Source organism: Malania oleifera, chromosome 9 (assembly GCF_029873635.1).
Source record: "Malania oleifera isolate guangnan ecotype guangnan chromosome 9, ASM2987363v1, whole genome shotgun sequence".
NCBI classification, from domain to species: Eukaryota; Viridiplantae; Streptophyta; class Magnoliopsida; order Santalales; family Ximeniaceae; genus Malania; species Malania oleifera.
In genome coordinates this window covers 84,104,193-84,124,828 of record NC_080425.1, presented here as the reverse complement: position 1 = coordinate 84,124,828, position 20,636 = coordinate 84,104,193, and the positions used below count along the sequence as shown (strand labels likewise).

The 20,636-nt window shown below is 32.0% G+C and overlaps 2 protein-coding genes across 2 annotated transcripts; both read left to right on the top strand.

The window, feature by feature from the left end:
* Nucleotides 1-2,524: 2,524 nt before the first annotated feature.
* LOC131164951 (eukaryotic initiation factor 4A-8) lies at nt 2,525-8,283 on the top strand. Its single transcript, XM_058122516.1, has 5 exons — nt 2,525-2,807; nt 5,279-5,348; nt 5,457-5,563; nt 5,937-6,367; nt 7,366-8,283. The coding sequence occupies exons 2-5, from the start codon at nt 5,281-5,283 to the stop codon at nt 7,999-8,001; spliced, it is 1,242 nt and encodes a 413-aa protein (XP_057978499.1). The 5' UTR covers nt 2,525-2,807; nt 5,279-5,280; the 3' UTR covers nt 8,002-8,283.
* Nucleotides 8,284-14,556: 6,273 nt separating this feature from the next.
* Nucleotides 14,557-15,379, top strand: LOC131164950 (uncharacterized). The gene has a single exon (XM_058122515.1). The coding sequence runs from the start codon at nt 14,806-14,808 to the stop codon at nt 15,184-15,186; it is 381 nt and encodes a 126-aa protein (XP_057978498.1). The 5' UTR covers nt 14,557-14,805; the 3' UTR covers nt 15,187-15,379.
* The last annotated feature ends 5,257 nt before the right edge of the window (nt 15,380-20,636 follow it).

The window sequence follows — 20,636 nt, the reverse complement described above, 5'->3', positions numbered from 1 at the left end:
AATCCTTGGACCGACATTAGCTTGCAAACCTAACGGGTATAGAAGTCATGCTGATTAACTCTATCATTTTATCGTACCAAGACATATAATTATCAACCCTTCAATCATATCGAGCATGTGAACTCAAACATTGGGCAAAAAGAGTCCATTATCACTCACCTAATAGCGTTTAAATTAGGCTGCTTATGGATTTATATTGCAATAGTTATTAGATCATATTCAAGTTCAAATGTCATGTGAGAGTTCATTTATTTAGTTGTAAGTTTGAATTCAAGTAAAGAATCAAATTGTAATTGATTAAATAAATTAGAGAAATTCAAAATGGGTTGAAGATTTGATTGTAGGTGATTGAGGAAATACAAACTCCTTTAAAATAGGATCAAAAATCAAATAGGTCATGTCTATCATTAACCATTAATACTAAAAAACTATGTCTTTCCAATGCATGAATTAAATATGTTACAAGGACAATGTACAATCATTCTTTTGTTATCACTCCCCTCTCTCTCTCTCTCTCTCTCTCTCTCTCTCTCTCTCTCTCTCTCTCCTTCTAAGTCCTATCACCTTCTTATTATTCTCTCTTCTCATAGTCTTTCCACAATTTTACTCTTCCCATTTTATACTTGGTTTCTTACTCTCCTAAGGGTATTGATAGGATACTCAAAAACCTTTATTCCTTTTTTCTTAAAGAAAACAACCTTACTTTTTTTAAAAAAATTATAGAGGAATTATTTCCTTTTTGAAATCGAACAATTTATCATTTAAGTATTGGCTTATGATTTTATAGTGTTTGATTTTTGGGACCATTAACTTCAAATGACGCTTGACAAAATGTTTAAGTTAAATATTAACATCTCTCATGCAGATTTTATTATATTTCAAAATACACATAAGATGTCTACAAAACAATTCACTTAGTTGTTTTGTATTCAAAACTATAGTCATGCTTGCCATTCGTAAATAGTATTTTCAGAAATAAAATAATAAAACAAAAAAAATTGTAAACATCTTTCATAATTTCTAGTCTCTAAATTTTAATCTCTCTTCAATCTCTAATATTGTAAAGAGAAATTCATTGGTATCTTTTTTTTCACAATTATAAAAATTACCCTTATATAAACACAATTCTTTAATGGTCCATTTGGATCAAAGATTTTGATGGGCGAAAGAAAAGGAAAAGAAGTCAAATAATCTTATTTTCTATTATATTTTATCTTTAAACTAAATAATATTAAAATTGAAAATTTGTTCTAATATAATTAAAATCAAGAAAAATAAAATGTTGCATATGCATAAAATTAAAATTTTATTGAATGATTTGGTTTTTTTTGTTTTGTTTTCTTAATTTTCTTTCTCACTTTCCTTGATGATTAAACATGAAAAGTGGATTCCTTATTTTTCTTTCTTTTCCTCTATTCTTCAAGTTCCAAATGGGGCATAAAAATAGGAAATTTCAAATTCTAAATATCCACTTAACATTTGAGAAATTACACAGGAAATCTATCTCTCCACATGTTCGCATGTCTGTGATTTATACGTAAAACATGTAACAACAAGTCTCATATTTATTAATATTGGACATATACAAAGTGGGACCTATCAACCACGTGTTTTACATTTAAAAAAATATATACACAACAACATGGAGGGACGATCCCTTATATATTTTTCCTAAAATATTTTTAGCTACCTGTAATTAAAGTTATTTTAATTCATTATAACTATTTTTTAAAACAAATTTAAATATCTTTAAACTCTTACTTATTTTTTTCAAACACACACATAATGCATGTCCATGACTAATATATAACATAAATACAAATATTTTAAATAGACGGAGTTCAATAATTAATACTACATAATTCAAACAATTTTACAATTTTTTGTAGAAAAAATTTCTCTTTTTTTATTTTAATTTTTTTAGAAAATTACAAAAAATAGTCAAATTTTCATTTTTGCGACATTTGTATAAAATAAGTGAATAATAATAAAATTTTTGACACAATTTTATTTTTCATTTTCAAAATTTTTAAATAATTATAAAAATACTATGTTATTTTTAAAATAAATATAAAAATGTTAAAAAATATACTTCCATTATTTTTTTTATAAAAAATTTGAACTCTTTCTAACTGCATGGGGTATATAGAACTTGGTTATTAGATTGTAATATGTGTGATTATGTATAAAATTTCTTTTTAATTCACACAAATCTAACTTAAACCCCAAAATCATTAATTCTAATTAGTATCATATGTAAATTTTTAAAAATTTTAAAACAAGTTATTGATTATTTAAAAGTATATAAAAAAACTATTTTACACATTTAAACCACTCTTCATTTCGTACTTTTTTTTAAATGCAAATCTTAAAAAAATAAAAAATAAACTAAAAATTTTATAATGTTTTAAAATTGTTTTTTGCAAGTAAATGGCCTTATAATTTTTAAATAAATAATTTTTATTTTTTATTAATTTTTAAATTTAATCATTATAAACTGATAAAAAGAGAGAGAGGAAATCCCGGAGCTAGGTCTCGAATTTTTCGCAGCCAAACAAACTCAATGTGAAAAAGAAGAAAAATCAAGGGCAAATTGGGAAGAGAGGGCAGAAAAGCACGACACGACGCGAGAAAGGCTTTGATATAGAAACACCCCCACACGCCTCCACTCCTCTTCTTCCCAATCACCTCTCAGTAACTCCGCGGCGCAGATCCGAGGAGTTTGGGAAACCCTAGCTTCAAAGGCAGCGACGCTCAAATCCCTCTCGTTACTCATCTCCGATCATCACAGCTCTAGTCATTCGCAGGTTCTTCTTCTATTCACTCAATCTTCGTTCTCTGTAAATCATTTCATGTCTTATTGGTGTTTTTTTTCGCCGTCTCTCTGTGTCTGTATTGTTGTACTGTTCTCTGTTATCGCTAGGTTTGTATTGATCAAGGTTTGGAGTCAGTTTTACGTGTTTTTGGATTGGATCTGACGTTGATCTATTTGTCCGTGCATAAATTCGTGTTTTTATTATATATTGTCAGATAATTCTGTTTGAACTGCCTTTTGTTCGCTTAGACCAGGAAGGCTTGGATAATGAAAATAAAATAAAAAGCAATAATATTAATAATAATAATAATTATTCTTATTATGTTGGTTCGGTTTGCGCGCGCGCACACAGAGAAACGCTTACTTTGTTTCGGATTTGAGAAACAAAATTTAAGATCTAAAAGTTTGTTTCTTTTGTTTTCATTTTTTCTTACTTTCAGTAGCCTGAAGATGTGTGAAGGGACTTTCCCGTGGTATTTGTTTGGAAGCTGTTACCGTATTTGTTAAAAAATTTGTTTTGGAGGTTGATGCTCTCGGTTAATACTCAACTACATAAAATTTTAAAAATATGTTTTTTTGCAACCGAGACTGAAAATTTTAATTCTACTACAAAATGAGGCTGTTCTCCACTGAATCTTGATATGAAAGGCTGATTTTTGCCGGCACTGGCAGCTTTAATGGTGGGAGATGGAGTGGAAGAAATTGAAGTCATAATTTAGCCTTTATTTTTCTTTTTTTAATGCACAGTGACTCTTCAAGAACAATAGCTGCAGATATTTAAATCTTATTTATTTGGTGTGTCAGGACACCTAATCAGTTTGCTAGGCTGGTGCATTAAGACTCTTGTTGTCACGCTAACTGTGCTCCTTCAGATTGTTTCCTGATTCGCTGATACTGCTTTTTCCTACTTTCACAGAGATTTGCTTTATTTATTTTGTGTTTCTGCAGAAAAAAACTGCATAATAGCTTTGTTTTTTTTTTTTTTTTTTCTGGCCTGAGAGTTGGGGCGGGGTAGAATTAGAGAAAGTGCTTTCTCATTATGACTTTATTTTCTTGGCATGAATGAGCATGCTCAAATTAGTAATTCACCAATGCAAACTTGTATTGGCATGTATGCAAACTTGTATTGGCATGTTTTTACAGCACCATGTGGCTGTGCTGGAATGTGACATGGCACTGGATGCATTTTACGGTTATGAAAAATGGTTGGTAAGCGGTATTCTGGTCTTGTTTCAAGGTGTTACATTTCTGGTAAACTTTATAGAAAAAAAATATTTCTTTAATGCCTTATTATTATTGTTATTGTTATATTCATGTTTCTCCTGTCTAGCATTTAATTGGAGGGGAGGGTATAGTGAGGATTAAGTCCAAAATATATAATGGGCTCCTGTCTCTTAGCAGTTCTCCTCCAAATATTGAAACAGAAATCTAATGCTTGTTCTTCCTCCTTGCATGGTTTGCAAGCTTGGCTCTTCTGTGACATTTTTCATTGATAAGATGCATTTGGACCTCGTCTAAGCAGTGGTTTAGTTTGATCATTCTCAATGACATATACAAGTGTGAACTGTGTTCTTTATGCGTTCTTGCTTCTCCCATGCTGGTTTCTCTTTTTTTCTGTACTTCCACATTAATGGTTATGTTCAGTTTAGTAATTCACTGATGCAAACTTGTATTGTACCATTTTCACATCCCTTGTCTAGCTTCTTTTGAATTTCTTTTTTCATCAACATGTGGCTGCATAGAAATGTCACACATTACAGGATACACCTTATTAGTATTAATTATTTCTAAAAAAATGTTCAGTAAATGGTAATTTGGTCTTGTTTTAAGATGTTTTATTTCTGGTAATCTTTAGAGAAAGATAGTATTTACTCCATACCTTGTTTATTCATTTATTTTTCATATTTCTCCTATTTGTTTTGTATGTCATTGTGAACTTTGGAGGAGAGGGTATAGCGACTCATGGTGCTGGATTAAGTCCAACATTTCAGATGGGACGCTTACCTCTTAGCAATCCTCCAAATATTGAAACAGAAATCTAATGCTTGTTCATCCTCTTTGCATGGTTCCCAAGCTTGGCTCTTCTGTTATATCTTCATTAATAGAAATGCATTTGAGCCTTTGTTAAGCAGTTGATTTTTTTGATAATTCTAAATGGCAGTTTTATGAAAACCTTTCTGTGGTTGTTGCATTGTGAAGCATATCAGTGGTTGGGGAAATATAAAGTTTCACTGTCTTCATTTTTGGCACCTCTTTCCCATAGATAACATATTTGCCTTCTCTCTGTGTGCTGTGTGTGGAAGCTCAGGACTAATTTTGTTTGTAAATGTCCCCTAGCTAGTGTATTGCTTTGCACTTAAGATCAACATTTTTTTTTTCTCCCATTTTTCCTCCATCAACATATGAGTTTCCTGAAATTTTCTCTTCTTAGAGGATAATTATGGCTTTTTTTTTTTTTTACAGTTATGGCAGGTTTGGCACCAGAAGGATCACAATTTGATGCTCGCCAATATGATTCTAAAATGAATGAGTTGTAAGTCAATGGTTACATGCTATGCTTTTAACTAATGCTGGATTTTGTGGATGCCTTCTAAAGCTGATGTTATTCTTTTTGTTTCCTGGATTGATTTTATGACTGCAGACTGTCATCTGATGGACAGGATTTCTTCACATCATATGATGAAGTATATGACAGTTTTGACGCTATGGGTCTGCAAGAAAATCTTCTGAGGGGCATTTATGCATATGGTTAGTTTGAGTGTTACATAATGAAATGCCGAAAAATTGTGATGTTATTATCTTCAATTGGTGTGAAATATAATATGCTTAAGCCTTCAAAGGTTACATTATTTCCCTGATGGGGCATTTCTTTTTAAATTAACCGATTGTACAAGTTCCTTTCTAAATTGAGTGCAAACTTTGCTGATTTTTTAATCTTCGTATTATATCTAAATGTAACTGATGTGGTAGCAGTGATTTGATGGACAAACATTCATATAAAAATTGCATATTTTTGCAAAATCTGTAGCACGAATATGCTGTATACTTTCATTTGTGATCCCTTTTCCTATACATCTGGCTGAGGTATGCTAAATATTGTGTTGCAAATTTCTTTCAAAAGGTTTTGAGAAGCCTTCTGCAATTCAGCAAAGGGGTATTGTTCCATTCTGCAAGGGCCTTGATGTTATTCAGCAGGCTCAGTCTGGTACAGGGAAAACTGCGACTTTCTGTTCTGGAATATTGCAGCAGCTTGATTATGGATTGGTACAATGTCAAGCATTGGTTTTGGCTCCCACTAGAGAACTTGCACAACAGATTGAGAAGGTTATGCGAGCACTTGGTGACTACCTTGGTGTCAGGGTCCATGCCTGTGTGGGTGGGACCAGTGTTCGTGAGGATCAACGCATTCTTTCAAGTGGTGTCCATGTTGTTGTTGGCACTCCTGGTCGCGTTTTTGACATGTTGCGAAGGCAGTCTCTGCGGCCTGATTATATTAAGATGTTTGTGTTGGATGAGGCTGATGAAATGCTTTCACGAGGTTTCAAGGATCAGGTCCTCCACTTCCTTTGATCTCTATTCTTTTATTGTTTTATATAACGTTCTTCTGCTTACTGACCAAGCTTTTGGATGGTTTACGTGTTGCATGCATTTTTGTATATAATTTGCAATCTGCTATATATTTCTTTGACATGCAAGCTGTGGGAATGGATATAACTATATTTATTATAATTTGTAAATTAGTTTAATTTTAATGAGATTCTATGGATTCCTCATTTTTCAAATGAGCTGATGGGACTGCTGGTCACCCTGCAGGTTCATTTTTTTTTTTTTTTTTAAATCTTATCTTTTGATTGCATTCGACTTTGGAGCAGTTACTGAATGCCAATTGGGTTAAATGTGATTGAAAAAGGAAAAAAATTATGTTGAAGTAAACTTACAGTTACTGGACTGTTCCCAAGGATTTATTATTTTGTTCTTATCTGTTGGAGAATATGCTGTGGACATGAATTTTGGTATCCTATTTCATGGCTGGTTTGTGGATGGTTGTTTTAGGTCACATTTGTGTATTTTTTAAGTTACTTGACCAGTCTTAATAGATGCTGACTGCAATTTCCTATTGAAGTGTGGACAAGGTTTCACATTAATAATGATCGCGAGTGGAACAGGGATAGCAGATTAAGGGGACATATTATTGAACCATATGTGCATTTGATTGCTCTCTCCAAGATGTTTTGGCATAATCAGTTAAGGTGTAGATATTGATTTATAGATGGACAACTTGAGAGTGTCTGTTCTTTGCTAACATATGCTGATAAGCCTGTTGCATTATTATTTTAATTGTAGTGGATACTTAAACTGAAAAAAGACATCTTGCTTTGATTATCAAATATGCTGTGTTTCAGATTACCTTTTATCATTGTATTTTCTTCCTCTTGATTTATCACGCTCTAGTGCAGTTTTTGCAGTTTCTCTTGATCTGCGTTGATATTGAAGAGATTTGGGTGTTTTTCTATCGAGGGCTTTCTAATTTTGAAATTTTGTGGTGCCAGATCTATGACATTTTCCAGTTGCTGCCATCTAAAGTTCAGGTTGGGGTGTTCTCTGCAACTATGCCACCTGAAGCACTTGAGATTACAAGAAAGTTCATGAATAAGCCTGTGAGAATTTTGGTGAAGCGTGATGAGCTCACCCTTGAGGGTATCAAGCAATTTTATGTGAATGTTGAGAAGGAAGAATGGAAGCTTGAAACCCTGTGTGATCTTTACGAGACGTTGGCCATTACCCAGAGTGTTATTTTTGTCAACACAAGGCGGAAGGTTGACTGGCTCACAGACAAGATGCGAAGTCGTGATCACACGGTCTCAGCTACCCATGGAGACATGGATCAAAACACACGAGATATAATTATGCGTGAATTTCGCTCTGGTTCATCCCGAGTTCTCATCACCACTGACCTTTTGGCTCGTGGAATCGATGTCCAGCAGGTCTCCCTTGTGATTAACTATGATCTGCCCACACAACCAGAGAATTACCTACATCGTATAGGTCGTAGTGGGCGTTTCGGAAGAAAAGGTGTTGCCATTAACTTTGTGACCAGGGACGATGAGAGGATGCTCTTTGACATCCAGAAGTTCTACAATGTGGTTATTGAGGAGCTGCCATCAAATGTTGCTGATCTCCTCTGATGAGTTTTGGGTATGTTGAGGTGAAGGGTCTCTTTGTTTCGAAGACTGTTCGACGTGTTTTTTATTTTTTATTTTCTTCTTAAATATCTAGGTTTTTAATTTAATGTTGCCAAAGATGTCTGACCATTTTAATGATTTGGTCCTGCACCTTGCAGCAGGGTAATTATTAAGTTGCCCCGTTCAGCATGGTGGGCATATATTGTTGCCAATTCTCTTGCAGGTGGGATTTTGTATCGTATGTTTTCTGTTCTCTTCCCCTTTATTAGAATTTCTCAAAAACAATTGATATTGTCCTCTTTTTTTTTTTCCCCTTTAATTTTCCTCCAAAGCTTTAGAGAGACTGCTTATAAATACTTCGTCTTCTAAAGTTCCAATTATGAGGTATAATTTATAGAAAGATTGTATGGGATCTGGTGACTATGTCCAATTTTTGCCTCGGGTTTGTTCTGCTATAAAAATCCAGAAATAATTTGTTAGTGTTGCTGATTAGATCCACCCCGCCCTGTCTCCTTTTTATTGATGCTCTGCCCTTTCCCTGTTACTCGGACGTGCCAGTCGGCTCTTTGCAATGGGCATTGTCTTTTTGGCTTTTTCCTTTAATATTTTGAGTATTCTCTTTTATTGCAACTTGCAAGGCAAATGATTATAAGCTTTGGCTGTTACCCGATGCCCCGAGGGTATGCTATTATATCGTGGGCTCTAGTTTTTGTTTTTCACCTGAAGTCTTTCTGTAGTTGCATATTGCCTCACTCACACGGTGGAGTGCAAATAGGGTTTGCCTATTCGTCAAAATGGCAGTTGTATTTTTTTATGTTTAAACTTTTGAAATTTAAATATAATATTTAAACCATCTTTGTTTGACAATCATTATACCCTAAAACGAGGGAATTAAAGTTTTAGTGAAAAAAATACATGTCAAAGCCATTTTACGTTGTGCATCCAACAGTTGGTGCATGCTATACTTTGCATTTTTCCTGTTAAATCAATTTCTAGTTAAAATCAATCTGTCTTCAGTGGTTAATGGTTAGTTTGGTGGGTTAATAACTATTTGATTATGAAATTATTGTATATTATAAGTGTTTTAAAAAATAAAGTATATTTAACTTATATTTGGGAGCATGAAATTTTAATAAAATATATCTTGTTTTTTTAATTCACATAATTTTATATTCAAGTTTTGAGATGCATGCTTTTGTACGGTGTCTTAAATTGGGACCTTGAATTTTAGTCAGTTGAATCTGAACAGAAGTTTTTATAACATTACATTTAGCGCTCCCCAGATGTGTGTAAATTGAAATGAAAATTTCAAAGCTTACGTTGTTGGAATATAACCATAAAGAATAGAAATCATGTGTGGTAAAATCAATTTAAAACCAAAACAACATTCGTAGCTTGGAAGTTTAGAATGTAATGTTGGTACAATATAACGTTTAGAAAATTATAACATAGAGGGCCTTCAGTGACCTCCAACTTTACAACAGTACTTTAGGGTGCAACCTTTAGGTCCTCAACGACTCTAGGCATTTGCTATTTCACTGATGTTCACATTCTTCAATGTCCGCTCACACAGATAGGCTTGCTTTCGGCACACAACCTTCTTGGCTTCACAGTGCTTTGGGGAAGTGGAAATGTGGCTTGCCTTGCCCTCTGCTACACAAGATGAAAAGTTTATTTATTTATTTATTTATTTATTTTGAAGTAAATTATGTAAAACAGTAAAAGACTAAATGGAGATTTAAAAGGTCAAAAAGGCCCAACTCCAAAACTATGGTTACGGGGTCCAACTAAATTCAAGTTCTTAAATCATTTGCATATTTGGTTTAACAAGGAGCCTAACCTGGCTTTTGATTTGGGTCTTTAATAAGACAGTTGGGTTTAACACTGATTGAATGGCGCATATGTGAAAATGTATATATATATATATATAGCCAATATGATGTCTTCCAACTTACTATTTAAGGAGTAAAATCTTTTATCAATGAAAATGTCTTGTTAGGGTTGGCTAATGAACCAAATTCAAGTTTTATTGTATTTACATACTAAGAAAGGCTGATGTTATTTTTGAAACTTAAAGAAAATAAGTGTATTTTAATAAAATTTTATGGAAGAGTAGTATGTTTTGCACTTTTTTGAAGTTTAACTTATTTTTTTAATTGACAGAAAAATTGGGCAATCTTCAAAGTCCCAAATCGATTGGTGAAATAGTTTCTCTCTCCAAAAAAGCATGTTTTTTTTTTTACCGACATAGAAAGAAAATATTTTTTTGTGAATGAACAATATATTGAGAAATTGTCCATACGTAAAATCATAATTATTGTTACGGACCTTTTCCACATAAAAAGGGTATCTTTTGTTACAATAGAAGTAAAAGTGATGTGGATTATAAAAAGAAGATATTAATGAACTTCTATGAAATGGTTTCACCAGTACTTTGTTTGTTTTGTTTTGCTTTTATGACGTGGGAACTCCAGTCATTGACGAATCCTTCGGACCCCCCCAGTGCGGCACCAAACTCCCAGAGCAGCGTCCACCTCTCCCAAGTCTTGTTGCTCGGGTAAATTCTGGATGCGGTCACGATTTCGTCTGGTAATTGGACAGACGGTAAAGTGTGTTAGAACGAGATGGAAAGTGGGGTTGTTTCCTTAACCAAAAGGAAGACCCCACCAATCCCAAATGGTTGATGAGACAACACTGTTAGTTAAAAGAGGATTTGATAAAATTTTAAAAATAAACATGAAAATGGAAGTTTGCAATGACCCAAACATTATTCAAAAAATAAATAACCATGACAAGACAACATTACATTTCATGAAATCTTAAGTATGAAGAAAACCAACCTTGAGGAAAAAAGCAAACTTTTGTTTACAAAACTTTCAAGTAAATTTTACTTTTTGGGTATCAATTTCTAACATTTTAAAAAAATAAGTGTTTAAAATTTTTATTTTTACACAGTTGAATCAATAAATAGTGCTTGATTTATATTTAAATAAGAACTTATATTTTTTTATATAGTTTTTTTAAAAAAATAATAAATAATTTATATATTTTTAAAAATTATTTTTGTATAAGTAGTTTCACACTATCCTAAATAGAATTTTCATAACCCTCTATTTAGTATATGAATGATTGAATCAAGCTCATATCACATAAATCACATCCTTCACTGTTTAGAGAGAGAGAGAGAGAGAGAGAGAGGGGGGGGGGGGCTAAAAGATATTGTGTGGATCAGGAATTTTGGGAGAAAAATAATATATATATATAAATAAAAAATAAAAAATAAGTTCTCTATTATATGTTCTTTCTACCTTTAATATTATTAAAAATGAAAAAATAAAAATTAATTTCTATAATAATGCAAATTAAGAAAATTAAAGTTTAATATCATACTCAATTAAAAAGTTTATCATTTGATTTATTATATATATATACATACATATAATACTTTCTTTCTTATTTTTCTCCATAATTAAATACAAAAAATAATTAATTTTTCATATTTTTATCTTTTTCTCTTCATATTTTTAAGGTTTCTAACAAAATTTTAAGATAACGGAAATTATTGTTCATGTTTCTATAATCAAATAACGTATAATGAGATTCGAATCCATATGCATAAATTTTCTTACCATTCTACAAACCGTGATTAGGGTTGAAAATAAAAACTCAATAAAAACATATAAATGTCAAACATTCGGATGATTCTCTGTCAACTAATTCAAATTATTCGATATTTTAAATCTCTCTCATACTAATAAAATAAAACACTTGGAATACAATATATGGGGCATCCCATGATTCCCATGTTAACTCTAGTCTTTTTCAAATTGGGTGTATCTGTTGGATCTTGTTCTTAGAATTTTTGCCTACTTTTTGGTACTATACATATAATTCCAGCATTGCGGACAGTGAAAAAGGAAACAGGCCATGAGCATTGAGGTCCCATATAAAGTTTGGATAAAATATATTATCAAAACAAAATGATAAGATACGTGGATCACTTTGGTTGGATGAGAGATATGTCTGGGATCAATCAGAGCTGCTAGATCAAGAGTCGATCCGAGGGCTGGGATCAATTCATCAGAATGTATTGCCCACAGACCTGCTTTCCTCCATTTGGTCAACAATCACACCTAACATTACAATGGCCAGTTCAATTTTGCAAACCCCCCCCATGCCTCCATGCTTCCCTCTATTAAATGAGAACCACTGTGCCACAGTTTTGCATTGTTAGGTGTTTTTTTCAGGGAGATTTTGGTCATTGGATTGAGTTTTCATCTCTTTAAGATATTTATTTGAAGTAAAATTAAAAGTTTATTATGGTAAATTTAATAATATTTTATTATATTTGATGTGAGACTGTTCTATTCGATGTTAGAGTCACTTTTAAGGTACTCTCATTTTAGTGAATCTTTATAATGAGAGATGGTCAAAATCCACACAAAATGTGTACTGAGAAAATCTTGACCATAATTGATCGAATTTTTTATTTTTTTATACGTCTTTCTAAAAATAATTCAATATTTCATTATTAGAAGATTTATTCAATTGTATTTTTTATGAGAGTTTAATTGGGCAATTTTTTTAAATTAAATTGGTATAATTTAACCAAGTTTACTTTAATTTTGAGTTGGCATATCAAGGTCACCTTATGAGGCCCAAATTGGCTAGCACAATCTAAATCAAATTGAGTGTTCTCAATTTGGTTATGTTTAGTTGTAATATCAGGTTCTGAATAATTTGGTTTAGGTGTGCATGCAATTTTAATAGGTATTTATATATCGACTTTGATCTATAAGCTATTACCTCACAAAAGGATCAAACAAAATTGAATTAAACTTAAACTATATAGTTTTTGAAATTATTATTTGAATATGCCTTCTTGGTTTTGTTCTTCTGTTTCATAAAACACAAAATCCAAACTAAACCAAAACACTCAGTTTACTAATTTTTTAAATCGAACAGAACCACCTAACCTAAAAAGTTGGCTAGTTTTGGTTTAGTAAAAGTACGATTCAATCAGTTTTATTACACCCCCTATGTATGAACTGGCCAAAATTATGATATACCCAAAAAAGAAAGAGAAAAAAAAAAGGGTGAGAGGGGGGGGGGGGGAGGTTTGTAAGCAAGGTGTACATTTGTTTTATTGTTAGGTTATGATAGATTTAAATAGTCTCATATAGTTTCATGTTCGATGCGTCCAAATTAAAGAAATAAGAAATCGACTCCTTATATTGTGGTTGTGTTATAGAGGTGGTTGGTCCCCTTTACTAGCCGAAAAAGGGTAAAACATAGGCCATTGTACAAAGTTGACAAAATAGAAAATTATTAAAATGAAAAAACATAACATACCCTTCGTCGGAATGTTGCTTAGTTGCATGCGTGATATGGTTCTATACATTTTTGGCATTTTAACATTTAGGAAATCTTATCTTTCATTTCACCAAATGATATATAGTGTAAAATAGAAAGAAATTTATTTTTTTATTATTAATATAGATGAAAAGCCAAGCACAATAAGTGTCTATTGTAATTTTAGCTAGCCCAGTTAGTATTATAAAACCCAATTTGTGAAATAATTAAAATTTTGAATAAACCAAAAAAATTACACTGTCTATCGTTTCACCCTTCTCAAAACATGATGTAGACCTCATTGAAGTTTAGGATATTAAAAAGCTATTCGTTCTTGTCCTTCATTGCCTATTCATCCACTCAAAAAATGGGATGTAGGCTTACTAGATTCATATTTTGAGCATTCACACATCCTTTTCTTAAAGATATAAATAAAAAGTTATTGTGTGTACCAAAGCTCTTCTATCAATAGGCATGAAAATTTATCAATAGAGCTTGAGAATGAACACAAGTACTTGCAATAATTGAATAGGGATAAGGTGAAAAGCTGTCAACATTGCTCCTTGGATAATCAATTCAAGGTAAAAAATTTAAGTACTTTTTTCCTATTCATGAAGGTCAATAATTCTTAAAATTATATTTATATTATGAAACTGTTGTCATTAGTATAAAAAGGAAATTGAAAGTACTTTTTTCTTACCAATGTCAAATATTTCATAATGGTATGATTATGATATTGGTGTGATTGGTACCAAAGAAAAAAATGACATTGGTGTGACTAGCTGCAAAGAAAGATGGTTGCTTTAAATCACCCCACAGTTTGGTGACTGCCATACTCAAAAATTTCGAACCCCTCGGGTGCCCTCATAATCCAATGCAAAAATTGCAAGGGGGATAATATATTGGACCCATCCACATGAACTTGATAGGTTCTCCCAATCAATCTAAACTCTTGTGTATAATAGCTTACAATTTCGATCTTAAATTTGGATTCTCTTAAAATGTAAAGAATTTTTTCAAAAAAAAAAAAAAATTAAAATTTAGTTTTTCAAACACAACTTATGGATTAAAGCTGTAAAATGTCTACTATGCCCTCATCACAGATTCAACAGTGAGCCTTAGTCATTCCAGGTGGCAGATACCCATTTGAGACCCAGCAGCCTCAAAAATAAATAAGAAATTCAGAGAACATGAAAAATTTCACTAGGCCATAAAGCAAGTTGCACTAAATAAAGGAATGCCCATAAAAATAAAGAATAAAGGGACACTGTTTTGACTTGGATAGTACCCAATTCAAAAACAATCACAGCAATAGCCAAGAAGAATAAATATCAGTTACAAAGCCACATACAAATTAGAGCAAACCCAACAAGCTTTTTTCCCTCTTCCTCCTCCCTTCAGGCCTCTGCTCTGCCTCACCTTCCTCAAGCTTCTGAATCTGCCTCTGCCATTTTCATGGAGGGCTTCAGATCCAAGTCCTGCAGGGATGGGAGGATGCCGATGGAGAGCTACTATGGGGGCAGGCCGTCAAGCATGCAGGATCTGAGGTCTTACAGCACTTCTTATGCTTCTTCTGCGCAGCCCACAGTGACCCAGATGGGAAAAGAATTGAAGATCAAGAAAGTGAAGAGCAGTGTCATTAATGGGTCTTCTTCTTCTTCATCTTCTTCTTCATCTTCAAAGAGCTGGGGTTTCAATGATCCTGAGTTGCAGAGGAAGAAGAGGGTTGCTAGCTACAAGGTCTATGCTGTGGAGGGGAAGATGAAGGGTTCCTTGAGGAAGAGCTTCAGGTGGGTCAAGGACACTTATACCCAGATGGTTTATGGATGGTGGTGATCAAATCAATGATAAAAAAGTTATATATATAGTTGGGAATTGTTTCTGTGTTTATGTTTTCAAGTCTGAAATTTGAGTGTGTGTGTGTGTGGGTGGGTGTCTGAGAAGTCTTGAATTTCTCCATTCAATCAAAACCTAATCTTGTTATTTTCTCATCAATCAAAATCATGGACTGTCATGTTCTTAATTTTCTCTGCTCTTGAGATGCTTACTTGTTGTATGATGCTGGATCTGAGCATCTGGGTCCGAAATTCCTCAGCCAGTGTGATCAAATCTGATAACACCCTCATGGGTTTACAAAGAATCAGTTGTTACGGGTGTAGGTGTTTATGAAGTTCAAATCACAGATGCCACATAAATTTTTCTGCTTTCTAATTCCCCAATCTTCAAAATTGTAGATTTGATTTTTGCAGAGTTGACTTTGATCTTAAGGACTCTTACCAAACAAGTTTTATACAACCGCAAATAATTGAACTAAACCTGCAATTAATGATTTCCATTATTTCTTTTCCTTATTTTCCCCTCTTTTTTTTTTCTCCTAAAGAACCCTAATCCCAACCCATTTTCTCTTATGTTGATCTACTCTCAAGACTCAACAGTATCTATCTGATGAGTGTACTTGTTTATTGTTCCTTTATTTATTGTTTTGACATCATTGATTTGCACATCCCTTTTTAAGCTGCTATATGCTTACTTTGATTTCATTCTTTTTATGTATGTCAGTTTTTTACTCTCAACTTTATATAATTATAGGCAGTCAAATACTATTTATCTCACTAATCTTTAGTTACACTCATTTTTGAAACAACTGAACATACCTCCTTTCCCAATACTTATTACAAACACTGTTTAGTGATGAATACTTTTTAAATTTAACACTTTTTCTATTTCACTACTTATCATTAATCATTAAGTGATATTAAACCAAACCATTTAAATCAAGTTAAGCCCTTAAGGTGCGTTTGTTTGGCAACTTAGCGACTAGGTCTCCCGTAAAATTCGTTCATCGCACTGCATTGTACTAACAAACTAAATATGGGGTAAGATCATTATTATGATGAATTCAATCCCATATTATTTAGTCGAGTTAAATCTGACTCAAATTTTTTTAATTAATACGTTAAGTGAGTGCTTGTTCATTCTACTGCTAAAAGGTAAATGTCTCGGTATTTAGTTTTTCATGCTTAAAAGCGTTGCCTACAGCTTCATAATTGCTATAGAATCATAATTAAGTGCTATTTAAATCATAATAATTAAACCTCCAACAAAAGGAAATCTCACCTTCTTGTGCAGCTATGATATTTTCTTTAGGCCAAAGCATTTTCATAGTAAGTACCACATGAGCCACAGATAAAATATTTTCCCCTTTTTGGGCTTCCACATAACAAAGTGCAAGGCAAGTAGCAATAACCTAAGTTGGAATGAAGATCATTTGAACCAATCACCCAACTTAATTTTTTTTTTAAATTTAAATTTTCCTTTTTTAATTAAAAAATATTGCCCAATTCGCTTCATTATGCACTCCATGACATATTTAATCAACTATTAATTAGGGATTTGGCTCGGAAATTACATGCTAATGATTTCCTTTTGATGAAAATCTGGTTGATCACAAAAAAAAAAAAAAAAAAAAGAAGATAAAAACATTTTGTTGGGATAAAAATTTAAAAAAGAATTTCAATGCCCGTTAAATTTTCGAAATAAATTAACTAATCATGAACATTAAAATTTTTCAATTTATATATTCAAGAATATTTGGCAGATACACCAGAGTCTATTTGTTTTATTGCCTGGACAGATTCCCATGTGAGGATGCTCAATAAGCTCTTCGGATTTTCTCAAAAGAGAAAAGAAATTAAAAAACATCCAAACAGCTCAGTCAGCTATATTGTTCTTTACTTGTTCAGATCAAAACCCCCTCATGGATGCTTCTTAATTAGTACTAATTATTTTCAAGCACTTTTAACCAGAAAAAAATTATGCACAAAACACTTTTTCCATCTCATTGATTACCGGATTTTCAAGTGATTTTTTTTACATTTTTTAAATAAAATTACACGTACATCAATCAAAAAGTATATGCAATTTTTAAGAATGAAAAATAATACCTTAAATTAAGCACTAATTGACTCTAAAATTTCATGTGGGAAAAGTGTAGGCACATAATATTACGAAAACACTAACACTATACCTCAATTATTAGCGGCACATGATATTGAAAAAAAGTTCTTTGGGAAAATCATTTCGATAATGTCAAAGAAAGCATGTTTCACAACATTCATTTGTTTTGATGTTACTAAAAGCACTTCATGCTCAATTCTCTCCACTAGTTTAGTAGTTATTCTGAAACTTAGGATGCGTATGTTCATCAAATATTTATCACTAAGAATAGAATAATCATAATATATAGATTTGTTATCAATTTTCTCTGCTAATTTAGTAATTCTTATTGTATTTTAATCTTGTAAATAAATATTCTATAAACTAAATGAAATCTTAATCGCAGAAGATTCAAAATCAAAACTTATAACATGAAAGTCCAAATGCATGAATACTGAAACTCATCCCTTGAATGATTGGGACATAACTCAAAACTTCCAAAGCACAAGCCCTTTTAGAAACTTTGATGAACCCAAGATATTTTTTATCTCCACGATGAGTCCCAAGTGCAAAGGGGTAGCTAGCAATTTGTTCTTTTAAAAAAAAAGGGGCAATGAAATTATGAAAAGGTGGCCTGCCTCATATGTCCATCTCTATAGGGTACGAGGATTAATGCAAGTAGTCCAATGGATGATGTAGCTTCGATTTGCTGCATATGCATATGGGATTAATTAACTTCTGGCTTTCTTGAAGGAAGTGTAGACTGCACATTCAATTATTGTACAAACTATTATAATGTAATACACTAACACTGTTGAGCTCGCAGGTGCTAGCTTGTTTTCACACAGCTTAATTGTTCCTTCATGCGTGACTTGCAGAGGAGGCACAGACAAATAATTGGAGCTTAATTGGAATTGGGTGCTGGAGCATATATATATATATGTGTGTGTGTGTGTGTGTGTGTCATGGATGAATCCACATTAATGAACTATGTAGATTCAACAATTGAGGTTTCATTGATTAAACTTGGACCAAAAAAAAAAAAAATGATATTGTGAAATTTTCATGCAAGTACATTTGTATAAATAAGTAGGGTATGCCTATTGAGAGATTAATGATATATAGGTCTATTTTTGTTGAAATAAGGAGCTGAGAAAACACTATATAGAATCTTTTTAGCTACTACTCCTAGCAAGTGTATTGGTGGGCACTGGGTTAGAATACAAAAGAAAATTTTGAGATCAAGCGGCACCCACAAGGAACATGGAGCTTCCACACACGGAGCCCCATAGATTTATATGAAATATTATGTTACAAGCACATTTTGTTTGAGTAACAAGTTGAGATATGCATTTTCTATGTTCCTTAGATTAATATTATATGATAAGAACCATTATAATCACTATATATATGTCCCTTTTGTGTGACATAGAAAACCACTGTATAGCTTCAACTTATAGAAGTATATCAACACATAGTTATTTAAGAATTGTTCTATCATATGAATGCATAACACTTGAAAACTAGTGGACTCATTCACCAGCTCAAACTTAGTTGACGTGGCTACTCTCATGCTAATACCTAAATCAAGTGCTTTCCCAATGAAACTCTAGTCCAAACTAAAATTATTGCTAGCTGAAGTTTTGGAGTGCTTGTCATTTCATAGTTGCCACTAATTCTTGCATCCCCTCTTCCTAGTGGAGTGGGCTAATGCTGATGTTGGATTCAATTGATCGTAATTAGATAGGGAATTTTAATGACAATTTGATTAATAAGAATATAAGAGATGACATGATGTGAGGAATAGAAATGCCTACAACTAGTAGTTGAAGTAACGCCTTAAAAACTAATAGCTTAGGTTTTTAGGGAAAACACTAATAGTATATATATATGTATACAAACACACGCACGCACACACATATGTATATATTTAGGGTTCATTGGAGGTCCACTAAGCTTGGCCGAGATTTACATAATTGTAGGTTGCTTAAAATGTAGAATAGTTAGGATAGTTGACTCTCTAATTTTTTTAGTACATCTAATTGGCATAGCCCATTCTATCTATTTAGAGTGTTCAATTTATTTAACCTATCCTAAAGCTCTCCAAAGGACTACTTTATATATATTCTATCCAAAAGTAATACATTTTTTTTTTAGGATTAATGCTCATGATGAGCTTGTTACTATAACAACAATGTAGTTGGTCTTATACTAAGATTGTTATAGCAAATAAAATCCTCATAACTAGTAAAATTAATGATTTAATGGGCGAAAAGTGAAAAAACTATTATCTGCAGAGAAGCAATTGTCCAAGTGTTCTACTAAACTTGCTAACTATCCCATTGGGCCTAGGGCATCTCCCTTGAATAGAACTTTAATTACAGGTATCTCTATTTTAAGGAAGGACTCTAAAGAGGGTTCAAACCCTTATGACCCCCCGCCCCCCAACAATCTTATGTTAGGGAAACTTTTACTCTTTGAACACTCCCAAAAAGAAGTTTTCTAGGAACAACTCTCTTAATAAGACATTCTTTGATAGGAGATATTAACCCCAAAGAAGTATCCTCCATAATATCTCATTTAAAAGATACTCCACCTACTAAAATTTGGATTTTTTTGATAAAAAGTTTGTACTACACTAACTTTGTAATCGATTGCACCAGTTTGTATTAGCCAAAATTTTGATATTGTGCACCTAATTCCCACACTTTCATACATTAAGGGTATGTTTGGTATCGTTGTTATTTTTTATTTTTTATTTTTATTTCTCTACAGTGAAAAAATATATTATAAAATCACATTTACTTATATTATCAGTTTTCTATTTTTATTGCTAATTTTTAGCTGTTTGTGAAAAAAATTGAGAACCAGATTTTATGGTTTTCTATTGTTTTGGCAACCTGTTAGAAATTTTAATATCCAAAAATTGGTTTTTTGGATTGAATTATTCATTTTATATACTTTCAAATTAAAATCAAAATTAAATGATCATATGAATTTAAATAAAATTAAAATAAAAATATACATAGATTTCAAAAAAATAATAATGGGGCCAATTACAAAATACTTTCATTATTTTTCAATTGTCATGTCCAATAAAATTTTTTATTATAAAGTAAAATTTGAAAGTAGAACAATTAAGTAAAATTTGAAAGTAGAACAATTAAGTAAAATAATCATAATAGATTTTAGTTTTATTATAGTAATTTTTTTAATGTGTATAATTTGTAATTATATTATTTTAATCATATTTTTATAATATTATTTGATTTAAAATGAAAATGAGAATTTTTAATTAAGTTTTTAATTTGTATTTGTTTTATAAATGTTAACCAAAGTGGTTGTTGGTT